This window comes from Dendrobates tinctorius, unplaced genomic scaffold, assembly GCF_039654945.1.
Source record: "Dendrobates tinctorius isolate UK_male_01 unplaced genomic scaffold, ASM3965494v1 ptg000044l, whole genome shotgun sequence".
NCBI lineage: Eukaryota > Metazoa > Chordata > Amphibia > Anura > Dendrobatidae > Dendrobates > Dendrobates tinctorius.
Window position 1 is genome coordinate 9,030,099 of NW_027361712.1, and position 22,216 is coordinate 9,052,314.

The following is a 22,216-nucleotide window of genomic DNA, read 5'->3' on the forward strand; positions in this document are numbered from 1 at the left end:
AAAAGTTATAGCTCGCAAAATAAAGCGATGAAAAAATAATTTTTTATATAAAATTGTTTTCATTGCATAAAAGTGCCAAAACATAAAAAAAGACCTAAATAAGGTATCGCTGTAACCGTACTGACCCGAAGAATAAAATCGCTTTATCAATTTTACCGCACGCGGAATGGTGTAAGCGCACCCCCCAAAAGAAATTCATGAAACGCTGGTTTTTGTTCATTCTGTGTCCCAAAAATCGGAATAAAAAGCGATCAAAAAGATGTCACGTGCCCGAAAATGGTACCAATAAAAACGTCAACTCGTCCCGCAAAAAATATGACCTCACATGACTCCGAGGGTCAAAATATGGAAAAATTATAGCTCTCAAAATGTGGTGATGCAAAAACTATTTTTACAATAAAAAGCGTATTTTAGCGTGTGACAGCTGCAAAACATAGAAACCCGCTATAAATAGTAAATCAAACACCCCCCCCCCCCCCCCCGTTATCACCCCCTTAGTTAGGGAAAAATAATAAAATTAAAAGAAAATGTATTCATTTCCATTTTCCCATTAGGGCTAGGGCTGAGATTAGGGTTAGGGGTGTGTTGGGGTTAGGGGTGGAGTTATAATTGGGAGGTTTCCACTGTTTGGGCACATCAGGTGCTCTACAAATGCAACATGGCGCCTGATCTCAATTCCAGCCAATTCTGCGTTGAAAAAGTCAAATGGTGCTCCTTCCCTTCCAAGCTTTGCCATGCGCCCAAAGAGTGGTTTACCCCCACATATAGGGTATCAGCCTACTCAGGACAAATTGCAAAACAACTTCTGGGGTCCAATTTCTCCTGTTACCCTTAGGAAAATAAATTGGGGGCAAAAATATCATTTTTGTGGAAAAAAAATGATTTTTATTTTCACGCCTGGGCGTTATAAACTTCTGTGAAGCCCTTGGGGGTTCAAAGTGCTCACCACACATCTAGATAAGTTCCTTAGGGGATCTAGTTTCCAAAACGGGGTCATTTGTGGGGGGTTTCCACTGTTTAGGTACATTAGGGGCTCTTCAAATGCAACATGACACCCGCAGAGCATTCCATCAAAGTCTGCATTCCAAAACGTCACTACTTCCCTAAAGAGCCCCGACGTGTGCCCATACAGTAGTTTTCTCCCACATATGGGGTATCCGCATACTCAGGACAAATTGGACAACAACTTTTAGGGTCCAATTTCTCCTGTTACCCTTGGTAAAATAAAAAAAATTGGACCTGAAGTATTTTTTTTGTGAAAAAAAGTTAAATGTTCATTTTTTTTGTTAAATATTCAAAAAATTCCTGTGACGCACCTGAAGGGTTAATAAACTTCTTGAATGTTGTTTTGAGCACCTTAAGGGGTGCAGTTTTTAGAATGGTATCGCTTCTGGGTATTTTCTATCATATAGATGCCTCAAAGTGGCTTCAAATGTGATGTGGTCCGTAAAAATAAAATGGTGTTGCAAAAATGAGAAATCGCTGGTCAACTTTTAACCCTTATAACTTCCTAACAAAAAAAAATTTTGGCTCCAAAATTGTGCTGATTTAAAGTAAACATGTGGGAAATGTTACTTATTAAGTTTTTTGTGTGCCGTATCTCTGTGATTTAAGGGCATAAAAATTCAAAGTTGGAAAATTGCGAAATTTTCAACATTTTCACCAAATTTCTGTTTTTTTCACAAATAACCGCAAGTTATTTGAATCAAATTTTACCACTAACATGAAGTACAATATGTCACAAGACAACAATGTCAGAATCACCAGGATCCATGGAAGCGTTTCAGAGTTATTACCTCATAGGACAGTGGTCAGAATTGTAAAAATTGGCCCGGTCATGAACGTGCAAACCACCCTTGGGGGTTAAGGGGTTAATAGAGAAATGGCTGGTCGCGTAGGACCTTTGCCACATTTTTCTTTTCTACCCCAAATTAAGGAGAGAAACCTAGGCTGGTTTCTCCCAGGAGAACTCCATAGTTCTAACTTGATTTGTATTTTCTTGTTTGTTTTGTTCTTCTTAGGTTATCAGTCTATAAGTACTTCTAGACTTTGGTCTCTGTTTAAGGGTACTGTTACACCTAGCGACTCACCAGCGATCCCGACCAGCGATATGACGCGGTCAGGATCGCTGGTGAATCGCTGGGTGGTCGCTAGTGAGCTGCCACTCAGGCAGATCTCACCAGCGAGATCGCTGGGGACGGGGATCGCTACTTACCTGTCAGACGCTGCGATCCTGCGTCCTCCCGCCCGGCTCCACGCGTCGCTCGTCGTCACAGCAGGAAGCGCCGCAGGAAGTGGACGACGAGGAATGGTCCAGCAGCTTCTCGCGCGATCAGCGATAACCAGTGGGGGAGCCGGTCGGAGGTATCACATGCAGCGATATCGCTAGCAATATCGCTGTAAAGTCACAAAATCGGTGACTTTACAGCGATATTGCTAGCGATATCGCAGTGTGTAACGGGGGCGTTAGTTTAAGGCAGATACAGATGGAAATTAACATTTTGTCTTATAATGCAAGAGGTCTAAATAGCCCATATAAACTGCATGTCACGTGGAAGGAAATAAAATTATACCAGGCTGACATTGTATGCCTTCAGGAGGTAAAATTTATCAGAAATAATCACCCACTATTTCAACACAAACTTCACCCACTCTTATGAAGCTCTTGGGGATAAGAGAAAAGCTGGAGTCATGCCCTTCATTAGTAACAAAATACCATTTCAACACATCAGTGAAGTTGCTGACCCAAGGGGAAGATACCACATTCTGATATGCAAATTTAACGGCACAACATTTACCATAGCCAATATTTATGCACCTAACACTGAACAGTTTCCCCTCTTCGACATCAAGGTCATCAAAAAACTTAAAATCAAATAGGGAGAATTGTTGATACTGGGCGATTTCAACATGGTTCCTGATAAACGTATCGATTCCTTCTTACCCACACGCATGTCGGCCTCATCCTTAGGCAAATGGTTGCTCAGGAATGAGTTATTCGACACCTTTAGATGTCTAAACTCATCCTCCCGTGAGTATACCTGCTACTCAGATGTCCATGGTTCCTCATCTAGGATAGACCTATTTCTAACTAATATATTCTCCCTACCCAAACTTAAAAAGGTAGAAATTCTCAATAAATCCTTTTCTGACCACACTCTGATTGCTAAATTTATAATAGGAGCCTCAGTTAATACTGCCTTTTTATGGAAAACAAACCTTACCATACTTAAAATCCCCAAATATAGGAAATCCTTGGAAGACTCAATACAAAATTACTTCAAAGAAAACTCCATTAATTATATAAATCCATTCACCCTGTGGCAGGCACACAAGGCGGTTATTAGATGTTGCCTTATGCAACTTTCCTCCAGGCATAAAAAGGAGAACAGGGAAAAAATTATTAATCTGCAATTAAGTATTAAGTTGAAAGAGGACCAACAATCTCAATTAGGTTCTCCATCCCATGCTATTCACATTGAAATTCTGAAACTGAGACAAGAGCTTAGTACTCAAATCTTGAATGGGTATGATTTGGCTCTCAGAGCTTCCAAACTCGCCTCCCACTCATCCAAAAACCGTCCAACTAAATACATGATGAACAAACACAAACAAGAACGCATTCGTAAAAGAATCTCTCAAATCCAATCCTTATCGGGGACCATAAAAACACATCCACAGGACATAGTGAATGTCTTTTCTGCCTACTTAAAAAAAAAAAAAAACTACACAATTTAAACCTTGACCCCTCAAATCCCGTCCCAAGCCAGTTGTCTATCGATTCTTTCCTCTCGGGTCTTAATCTTCCACAAGTTGATCACTTGGAACTAGACTCTCTTAAATCGGCCTATCAGTAAGGAAAAGATTACTAACACTATTTCTCACCTTTAAACCATTGAAATCTCCAGGCCCGGATGGCTTTATTAATGAATACTATCAATTGTTTTCTAATTTATTGACCCCACCCTTACAAACTCTCTTTGACCATGTCTCGACTAATGGTCACTTTCCCAAAAACACGGGTATTACATACCTGGTAATGTGTTTTTTCATGAGACATGACGGCACCACGAGAGAGGGGATCCGCCCAGCGAGGACAGGAAACCTTCAAGATAAAAGGGGCGGCTCCTCTCTCCGCATCAGTTGTTTTACAGAGCACGAGAGGAACTCCGCAGGTTAGTGTACACATAAATAATACAACTTTAATACTGCTAAATTTCCGACACCAAGGGAGTGTATAATACTAATAATGCAGCCAACTAATGACGTGATCAATAGGGCGGGAATATAAGGGTGCCGTCATGTCTCATGAAAAAACACATTACCAGGTATGTTATACCCGTGTTTTTCCATTCTACATGACGGCACCACGAGAGAGTTACAGAGATTTGTATTCTCTTTAGGGGGGGATCACTGCTTGTAACACTCTTCTCCCGTAGCAGATAGGTCTAATCTGTAATGCTTGAAAAAGGTAGACGGAGAGGACCAAGCGGCCGCCTTACAGATTTGGTCGATGGAGGCGTCCGCTCTCTCCGCCCAGGACGTTGCCATGGCCCTCGTGGAATGGGCTTTTAGGTCCTCTGGAACAGCCCTGCCTGCACTACTATATGCTAGTATGATGGCCTCTCTCACCCATCTAGCTATAGTTTGCTTAGAGGCTTTAAGGCCCTTCCTTGCCCCCTGATATGAAACAAACAGGGCCCTCTGTTTCCTCCAGGGTTTTGTCATCTTTAAATATTGTAGGATACATCTCCTAACATCTAAGCAATGTAGCCTCTCCTCCTTCTTGTTACTGGGGTTAGGACAAAAGGATGGCAAGACTACTTCCTGAGCTCTGTGGAATTTCGACACTACCTTAGGGAGGTATGCTGGGTCTAATCTTAAGACAACTCTATCGTCCATAACCTGAGAGTATGGCGGGTCTGCTGACAGTGCGTGTAAGTCCCCCACCCTACGTGCCGATGTAAGTGCCACTAATAAGGCTGTTTTTAAAGTTAACACTTTATCTGATGTCACGTCTAGTGGTTCAAATGGACTTTCTGTTAGAGATGATAGGACTAAGTTTAGATCCCAGGGAGGAGGTTTAGGAGATGGGACAGAGTTAGCTCTAGTACAGGCCCGGATAAACCTGGCCACCCATCTATCATTTGCTAGGTCATAGTTGAATAATGCTGCCAGGGCTGAAACGTGTACTTTGAGGGTGCTGACAGCTAAGCCCAAGTCTAAACCCCTTTGCAGAAACTCTAGCACTGCCCTCACCGGTACTTCTCCCTCCCGTATTGGGCCTGAGGTGGACAAAAATTTTCTCCATATTCTCCCGTATATTTTTGTAGTCACTGGCTTTCTGCTACTGATTAGGGTGGAAATTAACCTTTGTGAAAACCCTTTTTTCTCCAACAGTGACCTTTCAAATTCCAGGCTGTCAAATGCAACCTGGAGTTCGGAGGGTGATTGAAGGGACCCTGTGTTAGGAGGTCGTGGTCCTCTGGGAGTACCCATGGGTCCGTCACTGACATCACTCTTAGCCAGTAGAACCACGGCCTTTTTGGCCAAAAGGGAGCTATCATAATTACTCTGGCTCGGTCCTCCCTGATCTTCTTCAGGACTAATGAAATGAGGCGTATCGGAGGGAAGGCGTACAGGAGACCTGATGTCCATTTTATCCTGAAGGCGTCTACCGTCAGTGGCATGTCTGCTGGACTTAGAGAGCAGAACTTTTGAACCTTTCTGTTGGTTTTTGAGGCGAAGAGATCTATTATGGGTTTCCCCCACATAAGCACAATCCGTTGTGGGGGAACTCTTTTAGGCACCATTCGCCTTGCTTCAACCGGTTCCTGCTCAGAAAGTCTGCCTTCAGGTTGTCCACACCTCGGATATGCAGGGCCGATAATGAGAGAAACTGACGTTCCGCTAGAGTCAGGATTCTTCCCGCTATTTTCATTAATGACCGAGAACGGGTGCCCCCCTGATGGTTCACATATGCTACTGCTGTACGATTGTCTGATAGGACTTTCACGTGATGTCCTGTCAGGTGTGTCAGTAAACCTTCCAGCGCCCTTTCGATGGCTAGCAGCTCCCACTCGTTTGAGGATAGATCTTTTTTGTCCTGAGCCCAAGGATCTTGAAGCCATAGGGTGTCTAGATGGGCTCCCCAGCCCCAAGGGCTGGCATCTGTCGTGATTACTCTGGAGGCTGTATATGTCCAGGGTACTCCCCTTGGAGAGGACTCTATCTGTAACCACCACCTGAGTGACTGGAGTACAGGGTCCGGGATGGTGAGCTTTTGCTCTAACTTCCCCTGAAGCCTCAGATCGTTTTGTAACACACACCACTGAAGTTCCCTTGTGTGAAACTGAGCCCATTTTATTGCTGGTATGCAGGAAGTTAGGGATCCCAACACTGACATGGCCTTCCTCAGAGTCATTACTGGCTTTCTTAATGTTGTCCTGATTAGGTTTTTGATTTTTTTCTTCTTTTTCCTCTGGGAGGCGACATTCCTGCACCACCGAGTCTATTGTTAGGCCCAAAAAATTCTGGATCATTGTTGGTTCCAATTTGGATTTTTTGAGGTTCAGTTGCCAACCCAGAGTCTGAAGTGTCTCCATCACTATCTTGACTTGTTCCTGACAGTGAGAGAAATCTCTCCCCACTATCAGGAAGTCGTCCAGATATGGTATTACCAGAGCATCTTTTTCCCTGAGATGTGCCGAGACCTCCGCAATTAATTTCGTGAAGACCCGGGGGGCTATTGCTACCCCAAAGGGCAGAGCCCTGTATTGAAAGTGATGCCACTGAGATTTTATCTGGACTGCCACACTGAGATATTTGCGGTCTTGCTGCCGGATCGGGACACGATAGTAAGCATCCTTGAGATCCAGGACCGCCATGTAACACCGAGGAAAGAGGAGTTTCACTGCAGATCTTATGGTTTCCATCTTGAATGATGGGACTATCAAATATCTGTTGAGGCCTTTCAGATTTATAATTGTCCTCCAGGAATTGTCTGGTTTCTTTATTAGAAATAGGGGGGAGTAAAAGCCTTCCTTTTTTTCTTTTTCCGGAACTTCTTCCAGTACGAGTTTCTGTATGAGTGACAATACCTCCTCTTCCAGACTTGCTTGTCTTTCTTGAGAAGATTGCACTGGAGTGTGAATGAATTTTTGTGGTGGCCAATGGTGGAACTTTAATTCCAGACCTGACCCTACTATCTGTCGGATCCAGGTGCTGGATGAGATTCTCTCCCAGGCTGGGTGGAAGTGAGAGAGCCTTCCCCCACCTGAGAAGGACCGTCACTGGGAGGGTTTTTTGGCTTCCCTGGAGGGCTTGCCGAAATAGAAGCCTCTCCCTCCTCTGTATCGCCTGTCAGAATTGTTTTTGTCTCGATCTCTGAATTGTTGCTTTCTGAATTTTCGGCCCCTCTGAAAGGAGTGCCGAAACGCTTGAAATGGTTGTTTTGGAAAATTTTTCTTTGTATCACCCGCTTTTTCCAAAACGTCATCCAATGCTGGTCCGAACAAGAAATTTCCCTCACATGGCAGAGAGCACAGTTTCATCTTTGCCTGAGTGTCCCCCGGCCAGCATTTTAGCCATACTGCACGCCGTCCTGCACGCCGTCCTACATTGGTTAAGGCTGCTGACTTTGCTGCTAGTCTGGCCGAGTCTGCAGAAGCCTCTGCGAGAAAGTCTGCCGCCGCTCTAATAGCCGGTAATGCTTCCAGAATTGACTCTCTGGGAACTCCATGTTCTAGTTGATCCTCCAAGTTGTCTACCCATATCTTTAGAGACCTAGCCACACACGTAGCTGAGATAGCCGGTCTCAGTGCCCCAGCCGAGGTTTCCCAGGCTGTCTTAAGGCAATTGTCCGTCTTCCGGTCCAGCGGTTCTTTCAGAAACCCCAGATCCTCAAAGGGTAGGGAGGTTTTCCTGGCGACTTTTGATATCGCTACATCGATTTTGGGAGCCCTATCCCAGGATGAGGATGCCTCTTCCTCAAAGGGATACCTCCTCTTCAGAGAATTAGATATCTGGGACTTTTTCTCTGGTTTTTCCCATTCGCGTTTTATGAGCCCTTCTAGTTGCTCATTAATAGGGAAGGTCTTACGCTTTTTCTTTTGTAGTCCACTGAACATGAGTTCTTGGGCTGTCTTTTTTGCTCGCTCCTCTACCAGCCCCGTGGTAGATCTGATTGCTTTAATAAGTTCATCCGTAGATTCTACTGGGAACGTATCTTCCCCATCTGAGCTACTATCTGAATAGTGCGTTTTATTTGAGTCCTCCTCTGGCCCTGTAGAGTCTTCTTGAGAGACCCCTGAGGGGCTGGATCTATCCCTAGTTTTCCTATCTGCATCCGCAGATTGTAATGCACTTACTGACTTACAAACCTCTGTTTGAATTAGGGACCTCAGACTATCCGAGAATGAGGGAGTCTCCTCCGCTATTGTTTTGTTAATACACTCCTGGCATAACTTTTTATTCCAGGCTGTTTCTACGGGACTTTTGCATAAAGCACATTCTTTATTCTTAGATTTTCCCCTACTTTTCTTAGTGACTTCCTATACTCCACCCCGCCAATGTATGTAAGAGAGGGAGGAGAGGGAAGAGAGGAGACAAGAGAAAGAGAACAGACATTAGAGTACTGGACTTTCTCGTAGTTCACTCACCACTCGGACGCTTTCACAAAACGGGTACCGGATCTGGAGGCTGACTGGTCTTCTCACTGTCTCCTAAGGAGACTAGGGACCCCTCATTCTTGCGTTGACGATCCGCCCGTGCGCTGCCCGAGCGGCTTCCACTGCTGCTGCGGCGTGTCTGGCTCTTTTCGTGTGAGCGTGACCGCCTTTCCTTTGCTTCCTGGCGTGGTTGTATATGCTCTGGCGAGGGGCTCTCCATCCTGCCGTATATGTCTGCTGCTATCCTGTGCTGAGAGCAGTCACACCCGACCATGTAATGGTGTAGTGACGCCCGCCACTTCCGGTTTAAATAGCAGCCCCCAGCTTCAAGCTGCTTAGCAGGTGCCACCTAATGAGAGCAGTCACCTTCAGCCTAAGAGGGAAGGTTATTCCTCTTGGACCGCCTGGTCCCCGTACCTGCTGCCGCTTGCGCCCTCTGTGCGCGCGCCCCACTACCTGTGTCCGCGCGCCCCCTAGTGACTGCGCACACCCTCCTGTGTCTCTGCTGTGCGCGCCACCTCTACTTCCGGGTCGCCGCTTACCACTTCCGGTTTAGCGTCGGCTTCCTCCCAGCAAGGCCCCGCCATGCGCGCTACCAATGCGCGCGTCCTTGCCGCCCTGGTGTGCTCAGCGGCGCGAACCCGGGTTCTCCGGTGAGCGCCTGGGCCCCATACCGGTCACCTGCGCTCTCCCTCTTACCTGAGGAGAAAGGATGGACGATCCACTATACCACCAACGTATACACCAGGTAAACCTTCCAGAGCCGAATTCTGCGGGGACTGGCGTCTGGTCTCAACAGGGCGGGTACACCAATGTGGCACCCCCGAGGAGCAATATCTTCGCCCAGGCACCGATGTGTCACATGGGCTGCATGGCCACCGTACGTCGACAGGGAGGGAACACGGAAAGTGGCCTCCGTGGACGTCTTACGGGGTACATTTACATCTTGGAGGGTACACCGCCTGTGGTCTCCAAGGTATCCAGCTTCACCCGGGCATCTGCCCCATGGGCTGTGGCCATGCACTCGCTCAGGGGGGACATAGGAATATATGACCCCCGAGGCGACTACCGGCACCTGGTATCAGGTGTAGCAGACCGGTGCCTGCTATTTGATCACCCGACCCAGGCCCAGGCATCCTCTTCTTTCTTCCAATCATCAAGAGGTTTCCATCTTGAGGGTTTCCCATCGAGGACAGGAAACCAACTGATGCGGAGAGAGGAGCCGCCCCTTTTATCTTGAAGGTTTCCTGTCCTCGCTGGGCGGATCCCCTCTCTCGTGGTGCCGTCATGTAGAATGGAAAAAATATGTTAAAAGCTACAGTAATAGCAATACCTAAAAGGGAAAGGGCGAACCCGACAAAGTAGAAGATTTCAAACCTATTTCCTTGCTTAATAGTGACGTTAAGATCTATGCCAAGATCCTAGCAGATAGACTTAAAAACATATTACCAAAATTGATTCAAGAAGATCAAGTGGGATTTATAATTGGTAGACAAGCGTCTGATGGCACTAGAAGACTAATTAACATTTTAAACATAAATTCCACTAAAAGTCCCGCTTTGTTTCTATCCCTTGACGCTGAAAAAGCGTTCGATAGAATAAACTGGTTATATCTTCAACGCATTCTGTCCCGGTTTGGGTTTGATAATAAGTTTATATCCAATATTTTTTCATTATATGAAGTACTCACAGCTAGAGTATACCTAAACAACCATCTTTCTAAGCCTTTTGTTATCACCAAAGGTACCAGGCAAGGTTGTCCCTTATCTCCTCTACTTTTCGCAATTGCCATAGAACCTCTTGCAGCAGTCATACGGATATCTGTTTCAATATCGGGAATTCAAACTAAAGCCTGCTCACATAAAATTAACCTTTTCGCCGACGATTTATTTCTAACGCTTACAAACCCGGTGACATCTGTGGAGGCTTTTAATATAATACTAGAACAGTTTTCGAACATTTCCTTTTTTAAAATTAATACCTCTAAATCTAAATTTATGCCTTTAGGGTTAACACGTGAAAATATTGAGGACATTTTGGATCGAACTGAGTTTCAGTCAGAGAAAAGCAGCCTAACATATTTTGGCATCAATATTACACACGATGTCCAAACTATAGTGTCATCCAATATGGATGTTCTTACCAAAACCATTACTAAAGATTTTGACCACTTTGGCCTTCTGGAACTCACATTGTTCGGAAAGGTGCTGGTGGTCAAGTCTTTAATTTTACCTAAGATTTTAAATGTTTTTCAAACAATCCCGCTGAAGGTTCATCTGAAACTGGTAAATAAGCTACAAAATCTAATAAATTCGATTAAAAACACACATGTGACATGCACAATGTGAACAAGTCTGTTGGACCATGTTCACACCACCCTGACTGAAACACAAACAAAAAGCACAGAATGACAAATGTGCAAAAATACCTTGCAATAAGACATGTAACAGTAATCAGCAAGTGCTGATAAAAGGTAATAACAAACACAGGGTATTTAGTCGATACTTTTTTTGCAAAAAAATGTATACCAAGCTGCTTCACCAACGTCAAGGTAACCTGTATTGAAGCAGTCCCTATCTAATATATTTAAAACCTGAACATATGAACAGTGTCTAAATGAGCAGGATTAAGATAGGTGCTTTCTGGTATGGGCACGTGGTGCAAGACAGCTCCTTATGTGCATGTCACACAAGAGAGGGGTGGGGTCTCTCAAATCATGCATAAGCAGTTTTTTTCGTGCCCATACCAGAAAGCGCCTATCTTAATCCTGCTCATTTAGACACTGTTCAAGCAGCTTGGTATACTTTTTTTGCAAAAAAAGTATCGACTAAATACCCTGTTTGTTATTACCTTTTATCAGCACTTGCTGATTACTGTTATATGACTTATTGCAAGGTATTTTTGCACATTTGTCATTCTGTGCTTTTTGTTTGTGAAAATCTAATAAATTCGTTTATCTGGCAAAATAAAAAATCGCGGATAGCACGCAATGTTATGTACAGAAGTAAAAATAATGGAGGAGTAGCTTTGCCAAATCTATGGGCCTACCATCAAGCGATTATTAGGCATAGTAACCATTGGTTTAGGGAGGGGGAATGTCCTTCATGGTTAGACTTCAAATTGGCTTATAATGACTATATACCCTTAAGAAATCTTTTACTCAAATTTATAATAGAATGTACATCAAGATCACATGGACATCCGATCTTTGATGCCATTTTCGATGCCTGGAGGAAATATACTAAACTAAAAAAAACATGATGATAAACTAGCTATTTTAAAATCTCTTCCCCTCAAATTTGTTGCAACTCTCTTTAAATCTTCAATATCAAAAGTATGGTATGATTTGAAAGTTACAAGGGTTGACGACTTGTGGGATGGAAATCAATTGCTCTCTTTCTCTCAGCTTAAGGACAAATTCCATCTTCCCTTTGTAGAGTTTATGCCATACTTGATTTTGAAAGATAATATTCAGAAACTACTACATAATAAAGTCTCCAATTTGAACCTCATTGCTACACTAGTGGGTAACCCCACCCTAAAAACCAAATTGTCTCTTAAAAATATTTACCTTTACTTTAATGGGGATACTGAGTTCCCAAAAAATGATTACATGACCAGGTGGGAGGCAGACCTCAACACGTCTATACAGTTTGATCGCATGTGCCCACTGATCCAACTCTCCTATAGATCCACTGTGTCGATGAGCTTGCATGAGACCTATTTAAAGGTTATGCTTCGTTGGTATCACACGCTAACACGTCTGGCGCATATTAGCACAGACATATCGCCCTTATGCTGGAGGGGATGCCTACAGCCTGGAAATCTGTATCATATATTCTGGTGTTGCCCAAAATTGCGAGGTCTATGGAAGCAAATTCAAATTCATGTGGCCTCATTATCTCAGACTCCTATTGAAATTACCCCAAGAATGGTGCTCTTGTCCTTGGACTTAGAGAATGTCAGCCCATCTATTAAATTTGTGATTGTACATATCCTTGTGACAGTTAAAAATTGCATCGCTACATGGTCGAGAAAACCTGATGTGCCTAAACTTGATGATATTATAGACCTCTTACGTACACATAGTTGGATGGAAGAGAAAATAGCTTTCCACTCGGGTACATTAGATATTACTCGAAGTGGGAAGTGTGGAATTCTAAATTTCGATAAGTCTGCCTTTCATGATACCTATTATCTAATAAGTTTATAATCCAAATTGTATAAGCATTTGTTACAGTATTTTCATGACCAAAGTTGAAAAGTAGAGTGGAGCTCTCTAAATTTTATTTCCCCTTTTCCCTTCTGTATCCCCCCTCTTCCCCTTTAAAATTTCAATAAAAATCATTTGATAGAGAATAGAGCAACGTGAGATATATATATATATATATATATATATATATATATATATATATATATATATATATATATATATATCTCACGTTGCTCTATTCTCTATCAAATGATTTTTATTGAAATTTTAAAGGGGAAGAGGGGGGATACAGAAGGGAAAAGGGGAAATATATGTATATATATATATATATATATATATATATATATATATATATATATATATACACATACATACATATATACACACGCTATGCACACCAGGACTCATACAATACAAATTTGGCAGCTGAAAAGAAAAACTGGATAATATATTGACATATTAGTATTGAAGTAAAAGCCCAATTAATTCTAACGCCATGCTCTAAATAAACAGAGAATTATTCTCAGATTGAGATATATTCAACAATATAAGAGAGCAAAGCAATAGAATCCCATGTATTTCGTATTAACACAAAACGTGCCAGGGTATAGTCATGCAAAAAAAGCGCATCAAGGAAACCATAGTGTTATACTGTACATGTATTAGTCCATAGCAAACAAGTTAAGGTGGCATATGCAAAGCTGAGTAGTCAATCCCTTCTATCATTAAAAATCATAATAAGATGTGCAGCAGATAAAAAAAAATTTAAAATTTTTTTTATGTTCAAATGCTATACTGCGCATGTGTCAAAACCATGGAGACGACTACAGGCAAAACGGTGCGATCTAATATATATATATATATATAATATAAAGACGCAGCAATGAGATATTATTCATCTATACATAGCGCATGCGCCAGGACCGCAAAAAGAACATCACGGCCATCCCATTTGTACAAAAAAGCGCAGCAATGATTGTATTCACAATATTCACTGCGCATGCGCCGGTGCCATAGAAAAAGTTATAAACAAAGTGCCATGGCCAGTTTCTGTTCTCGTGCTGACTGCGCAAGCGTCAATACCATGAACATAAATATGGGAGCAATAGCCTTTTAATACATTCGCGGACAGGCGCAACAACAAAGTTTTTGTCATTTCAGATGCTTGTAGCATAAGAAAATACATGTGTATAGGACGACGCAGCCATGTTGCCCAAAAAAGCACAATGATGTGCCTAAATGCAAACATCCATTTTCCCAAATGGGGCATAGATGTACAAAAATGAGATATGCATATAGACTCACTATGAACACCAAGACTGATACAATACCAATTCAACAATGCTAAACTAAATGGATAAGATATTGGCATATTGATATTAAAATGAATGCCCAATTGTTCAAAACACCATGCTCTGAATAAACAGAGAATTGCTTTTGTATCAAGATATGTTTAGCAATATATGAGAACAATAAAGCCTCATATTTCATTTTGAGTGCTGTTAAACAAATAACGTGCAAGAATATAATCGTGCACAAAAACGCATCAAAAATACCTCATATAGTAATATCATTTGCTACACAGCGTCTTTACAAGATGGCCGCGGCCAGCGTTCACCATGTGCAGCAACAGCGCGCGCTCAGAACGCCGAGTGCTCTGCTCCTCCTCCTTCCCTCTTGCAGGTGAGCCTTACATTATTAGTCAGTTAGGCTATATATAGAAGGTCAGAACGCCAACATAACATGCTATTTTTCCCTGAGGAAGCCACCTTTGTGTGGCGATACGCGTGGGACACTTTGGTTCTCGTTATCCCTGTGGCGCTGCTGGCTACTCTATTCCTTCACTCCTGGACATATCACTGTCCGTTAGGCCTCCACTATTATTCTTTCCAGCTGGCCTGCATGTGTCTCTTCACAACGGCCTTCTATTTTTGACTCTCCTTGTATGCCATCTTGGATGCAATTTTAATTGATTTTATATTGTGTGTATATGTGTGTTGATATATATATATATCTCTCCTCTTTGTTCTTGGTGAATAATAAAGTGATATATTTTTATCATATATATATATATGTAGTTACTTGTGTGCAATTGAGGTGTTCCTTTCTATGGGGTTGCTCTTTTCTCTGTTTCATTACATGTAAGCAGGGGAGTGATTAGCCATTGTGGGATTGTCTTTTATAACCGGCAAAAAGATAACAGTTGTCAAAAACACATCTTCTTGCATACACCAGGAATATGCTGACAATATACAAACAGAATGTAGGCCGAATGATTGCTATGCAACCGATTATTCAACCCAAATAGAGGTCACCAGCGTCAAGTGACTTGTTATATCGGCCATTCGATGCCCGTTCAGGCAGGAAGCCTACCTGTATAGGTCAGCACGTACAGTGGACAAGAGATCACGTTATGGAAAACTGCAGCCTTGCACCCAGTCATTATTTATGGATCTTTGAATTATTAATTGAAATACTTACTAATCTTTGCCAAATATAAGTAGTCTTCAGCTGGGTGTTTTTTTTCACCCTCAATGAAAATAGAGAAGTGTACAAAAAAAAAAAAAAAAAAAAGAATCACTTACCTCTTGCTGCTTCTCTGATATATTTAATGAATTCACTGCAAAAATCACTTCACGGGCTCCAATGTACAGAATATCCTTGTTGTCACTTAGTAACAATGATGAATAGTTATATACACCTTGCACTTGAAAACGAGTAAGGCTGATTTCTGCAAAAAAAAAAAAAAAAAAAAAAAAAAAGGTGAAGGTGGATGTTAAATACATACAATATATTATACAAGCACACATATACATTTTTTTCCTCCTCATAATACATTTCTTTATAGAGTAAATAAAGTGACAGCACATCAAAAAAAACAAACACATAAGGCCTCTTTCACACTTCAGTTTTTTGCATCAGTCAAAATCCGCCAAAAGGACGGATGCTGGATCCGTTTTAGAACTGATGACAACGGATGGAGAGAGAGAGAGAGAGAGAGAGAGAGAGAGAGAGAGAGAGAGAGAGAGAGAGAGAGAGAGAGAGAGAGAGAGAGAGAGAGAGAGAGAGAAAATATTTTTTACGTTGTAAGCTCCGTTTTGAAATCTTTGAGGATGGTGACGGACAGCAACTTTTGGCGGATCCTCAAAAAAACGGATGCAACGGACAGCAAGCCGTCACAATCCGCCATTAATGAAAGTCAATGGAGAAAAAAAACGGATCCTCAAAAGAAAATTGAGGATCCGTTTTTTTCAAAACCTGGCGGATTGTGACTGATTGTAAAAAAAACTGAAGTGTGAAAGAGGCCTAAGACTCCATTCAGGAATTAAATTATTTCATGTTGCAAGATTTTTTTTTATTGCAGTAAGGAACAGAGAGACTAACAATGAAATATGGGGTCTTCCTGAGTATTATATACTTTGTGGGTATCAATGGAGGAGGCCATGCTGTAACAGGAATGCCTTTAACGAACCTCAATTAGCCAGGGAGAAGGAAATGTGACTTGTTATTGTCAGCCACAGAAATGAAACCCTGAAAATAATAAAGTGGGAACTACAAGAGAAAATAACTACAATGCATTTCAACATTAATGAAATGTGCTGGTGTGCAAAGAAGGAGTTAAAAAGGAAGCCTGAAGCTATAATTATTCTTTAGCGTTACTTGAACAGCTGTGCGGGCAAGAGAGTTTACCAATCACAGTAAAAATAATATGTTTAAGAGGTGTCACAGCACTGAGAAATCAGAGTCGCAAACAACTTATAAGTGTGACTTAAGCTGGGAATTAATCCAAGAGCAAATCAATCTCTACCTGTTTCTTGCCACGTGAGCCTTGGCATTGGAGCAAACGCTTCAGTCCTTAGCACAAGCGCACTCACAAGAGCACTCAGAAAGTACACAGCCATCTTCATGGAAATCTTCAAGTGCAGCAAATCCAGGTTACAACCCAACAGTTGGAGAGGAGAAGAAGTGACCACCCGAACACTAGTATGGAGAGCCCATTATGGACGCCACAATGTGACTGCGCTCTCAGTTCTTCTTCCTTTATGCATCATCTGAAAGAGCAATATAGGAAGTGTGTAGTGATGGCTTACATGGCTATAAAAGGACTTCCTACACATTCACATGTACACCAAGGAGGGGAAACTGCATGTCTAGCAGGTGCCAGAAACACTAAATACAGCATATCTTTCATTTAGGTGACAGTTCTAGAGATGATGACTTCTACTAGTATAGTTTTTATTCATCTTCCCAAAATGCAATATTTTTATTTCTACAATTTTTTTTTTTTTAAAAATAATCATTTAAAGGCCAAGGCCACATTTACACACATTAGCTTACTGTTCACATGCTTCCTGTATACAAAATAAACAGGATTTAAAATAGTCTATTGAAGGGAGCCACGTCATGCCCAGAAACATTACTTAAGGCCCCGTCACACTAAGCGACTTACCAGCGATCCCGACACCGATATCAAGGTGTCAGGATCGCTAGTAAGTCGCTATGTGATCGCTGGTGAGCTGTCACACAGATAGCTTCACCAGCGATCAGCACAGCGATGCCGAGCGCCCAGCATCACTGGCCATCCCTGTAAAAAATAGAATCAAAATAAAAAATATAGTTATTCTCACCTTCAGACATCCCGTTCAGCCATCCTGCCTCTCTCCACGCTCCGGTCCCTGTGATCCTTTGCGAGAATGACCGCGAGATGTCACGGTCTCGAGGGATAACAAAGTCTCGCGGTCATTCGTGCAAAGGATCACTGGGACCGGAGCGTGGAGAGAGGCAGGATGGCTGAACGGGACGTCGGAAGGTGAGAATAACTATATTTTTTTTATTATTTTTTTACACCTGATCGCTGGTCTCCCGCCTGTCACACACAGCGATGTGTGCTGGCCAGCGGGAGACCAGCGACCAAAGAAATGCCCAGAGGTTTCTTCCAGCGATCAGCGATACCGGCAGGGGGGCCGCTCGCTGATCGCTGTCACACACAGCGATCTCGCTGGTGAGATCGCTGTTACGTCACAAAAGTTGTGACTCAGCAGCGATCTCGCTACCGAGATCACTTAGTGTGACGGGGCCTTTACCTGCAGATCTAGGGGGAACCTGCAGGTAAATAGCGTTTAATCCCTGTGTCCCCAGCTTACAGGAGCAGCGGCTACATGAAGAAAATGGAGTTATTCTCTTGCAGTCATCTGTGCAGTTCAGGAAGCTGTTATGTAATCACTCTCCGGCACACTGATATTACTGCACACTCAATGTATGGTGAGCGGTCACTAGAAACCAGCAAATGCTGGGAGGATACAACTTCATTTAATAGCTCAAATAAGTCAGCTACAGAGGTTTAAAGTGATATCTACCAGCACACTAACCCCAAATCTGTAGGTAAATAGCGTTTCCATACGTGAAAGGTTCCCTTTAAATATTGCCTATCATTTTGCTGTGGCAGAGATTCTGTGCCAATCCCTTGGGGCATGTTCCCACTTTGTCTTTTTCAATCTGTCAAAAAATGGTAGTTTTTCAAGCAGTAGACGCTTTAGGAATTGCTCCTTTTCTCTGGAATTTTCAATGTCTCTCTACTGGCATTTTTCAGACATTTTCTTAAATCCATTAAAATGAAGAATAGGCTAGTGCTTTCCCAAAAAAGAAAAAACACGCTCCAAGAGATGCCAGGGCGTATTCCGGGCAAGATTTTAGCCTTCTCATTGACGTTTATTGTGAAATATGGACCAGCCTCCTAGCAGAAAATGCCAGAATATTTATGTTACTTCTTTTAAACTCTTGACATCCTTGATAGTCACATAGTAACATAGTTAGCAAGGCCGAAAAAAGCCATTTGTCCATCCAGTTCAGCCTATATTCCGTCAAAATAGATAATCTTTATTTTTATATAGCGCTAACATATTCCACAGCGCTTTACAGTTTGCACACATTTTCATCACTGTCCCCGATGAGGCTCACAATCTAAATGCCCTATCAGTAGGTCTTTGGAATGTGGGAGGAAACCGGAGTACCCAGAGGAAACCCACGCAAACACGAGGAGAACATACACATTCCTTGCAGATGTTGTCCTTGGTGGGATTTGAATCCAGGACCCCAGCACTGCAAGGCTGCTGTGCTAACCACTGAGCCACCGTGCCACCCTGAACATCTTTTACCAAATACACTTTGCGGCAGTTCAGACTTGCTTTTTCTTACAGTGCCCAGCATTGTAAGTTTTTGTTTTAGCAACAACTGCTACAGTTGGTGAGATGAAAAAATATTTGTCACATTTTGTCCATACGTCAAATCTCAAAACGACTTGCATTCCCTGATTCTTTTCAGGTTTTTCTCCAGACTTTCCTGTATAAACCTGAGCACTTAGAGTACATGAACTGCTGCTGTCACAAAGTGCCAATATTTTGATACCGTAATTTACTGGCTTAAATAGGTATATTTTTTTAAAACCAATTAGGCTTAAATATTATTCATACAAGTATAAAGTCACAAATCAGTCAGACTACAGCACACTATAAAGTAATTTGTGACAATTGTTATTCACTAAAGAATCAATGTCAATAAAGGACAGAAGAGCTACATCCTTCTAAAGAACCTAATAACTGTAAGATACAACATTGTTACGCTCCAGGAAGACATCCAGGCCTCTCTTGAACCCCTCAACTGAGTTCACCATCACCACCTCCTCAGGCAGGGAATTCCAGATTCTCACTGCCCTAACAGTAAAGAATCCTCTTGTATGTTGGTGGAAAAACCTTCTCTCCTCCAGACTCAGAGAATGCCAACTTGTGACCGTCACCTTCCTTGGTATAAGCAGATCCTCGGAGAGACATTTGTATTGTCCCCTTATATACACGGTGGGCAATTTATATGGATATACCTAAATAAAATGGGAATGGTTGGTGATATCAACTTCCTGTTTGTGGCACATTAGTATATGGGGGGGGGGGGGGGGAAACTTTTCAAGATGGGTGGTGACCATAGCGGCCACTTTGAAGTCAGCCATTTTGGATCCAACTTTATTTTTTTCAAACACGTGAGGAGCGGATAGAAGTTGTGTTGCTGTCTGGTGAATGCAGTACTCGGGTCACTGCAGCAGATTTCAATGCAAGACACCCTACACAAGAAAATAGTCACCATTCCCATTTTATTTAGGTTTATCTATATAAATGGCCCACCCAAAAAAAGTTTGCCTTGTCACTTGAACATAATGTTCTGTGTAAACTGAGGGATCTGTTCCAATTTTTGCTTTGCCCATTCTGCAAATTCAGCGCGCCGATCTGGCATCAGTCGAACATCCCTTCGGGGCATATGAACTACTCCTCACGTATTATCCTCTGTGACAAGTCAATGGCTGTAAGCAAAGAGAAACTTGTAAATAACTCATGAAAGAATAAAGTTACGTTAAAACCAAGCACATCATTGTTTTTCTTGTGAAGTTCTCATAAGTTTGATGTGTCACATGACCCTCTTGCCATTGGGAAAAATAAAGTTGGATCCAAAATGGATGACTTCAAAATGGCCACCATGGTCACCACCCATCTTGAAAAGTTTACCACCTCCCATATACTAATGTGCCACAAACAATACGTTGATATCACCAACATTTCCCATTTTATTTAGGTGTATCCATATACATGGCCCACCCTGTACTTATACATTTTTATTAGATCGCCCCTCAGTCTTTTTTCTAGACTAAATAATCCTAATTTTGCCAATCTCTCTGGGTATTGTAGTTCCCCCATCCCCTTTATTAATTTCGTTGCCCTCCTTTGTACTCGCTCTAGTTCCATTATATCCTTCCTAAGCACCGGTGCCCAAAACTGTACACAGTACTCCATGTGCAGTCTAACCAGGGATTTGTACAGAGGCAGCTTTTAACCCCTTTCTGACTGCTAACGGGATAGTATGTCAGCAGTCAGACTCCCCTGCTTTGAGGTGGGCTCCGGCGGTGAGCCCACCTCAAAGCCACGACATGTCAGCTGTTATGAACAGCTGACATGTGCCCGCAATAGGCGTGGGTGGAATCGCCATCCGCCCGTGCCTATTAACTAGTTAAATCCCACTGTCAAGCGCAGACAGCGGGCATTTAACTAGCGCTTCCGTCCGCCGGGCCTGAAGAGACCTTATCGCAGACCCCCGTCACGTGATCGAGGGTCGGCGACGCGTTGCCTGGACAACAAGAGGTCTCATAGAGACCTCTATGGCTGTTGCAGGCAGATCGCTTTGAGCGCCGCCCGATGGCCAGAGCTCAAAGCACTGCAGTAAATCTGCTACATATGGGCGATCTGCTCATCGCCCATATGTAGCAGAGCAGATCGGGTTGTGCATGCTTCAAGCCTCCTATGGAGGCTATTGAAGCATGCCAAAAGTTTATAAAAAAAAAAAAAAAGAAGGTTTAAAAAAAAAAAAAAATAAAATAAAACCTAAAATCACCCCCCTTTTGCCCCAATCAAAATAAAAACTATTAAAAAAAAAAAAAAATCACACATACGCATATTAGGTATCGCCGCGTTCAGAATCGCTCGATCTAACAAAAAAAAAAAAAAGTATTAACCCGATCGCTAAACGACGTAGCGAGAAAAAAAAAAAATTTGAAACGCCAGAATTATGTTTTTTTGGTCGCAGCGACATTGCATTAAAATGCAATAACAGGCGTTCAAAAGAACTTATCTGCACATAAGTGGTATCATTAAAAAATTCACCTCGGCCCGCAAAAAATAAGCCCTCACTCGGCCCCAGATCACAAAAAATGAAGATGCTACGGGTCTAGGAAAATTGCGCTTTTTCTTTAAGCAAACTTTGGAATTTCTTTTTACCACTTAGATAAAAGAACCTAGACATGTTTGGTGTCTATGAACTCGTAATGACCTGGAGAATCATAATGGTAGGTCCGTTTTTGCATTTACTGAACCTAGCAAAAAAGCCAAGCAAAAAAGTGTGGGATTGCACTTTTTTGCAACTTCACCGCACTTGGAATTTTTTTCCCGTTTTCGAGAACACAGCATGCTAAAAACAATGATGTTGTTCCAAATTACAACTCGTCCCGCAAAAAATAAGCCCTCACATGGCCATATTGACGGAAAAATAATAAAAAAAAAAGTTATGGCTCTGGGAAGGAGGGGAGCGAAAAACGAAAACGCTCCGGTCATGAAGGGGTTAATGCACCCCATGATCCTGTTTGCCTTGGCAGCTGCTGCCTGACACTGGCTGCTCCAGGTAAGTTTGTCATTAACAAGGATCCCCAAGTCCTTCTCCATGTCAGATTTACCCAGTGATTTCCCGTTCATTGTGTAGTGGTGATATGGATTCCTTCTTCCTATGTGTATAACCTTACATT

General features: G+C 42.5%; 1 protein-coding gene across 5 annotated transcripts in view; it reads right to left on the minus strand.

The window, feature by feature from the left end:
• The window catches only part of SEMA4D (semaphorin 4D), a 143,823-nt gene that overhangs the window by 69,598 nt on the left and 52,009 nt on the right, over positions 1-22,216 (minus strand). For all 5 annotated transcript variants that reach the window (XM_073575333.1, XM_073575329.1, XM_073575331.1 and 2 more), the window contains exons 3-4: positions 16,691-16,934; positions 15,468-15,613 (exon numbers count right to left, since the gene is read on the minus strand). In XM_073575333.1, coding sequence (XP_073431434.1) covers positions 15,468-15,613; positions 16,691-16,790 — 246 coding nt within the window. In that variant the 5' untranslated portion in view covers positions 16,791-16,934. The remainder of the gene's footprint in view (positions 1-15,467; positions 15,614-16,690; positions 16,935-22,216) is intronic.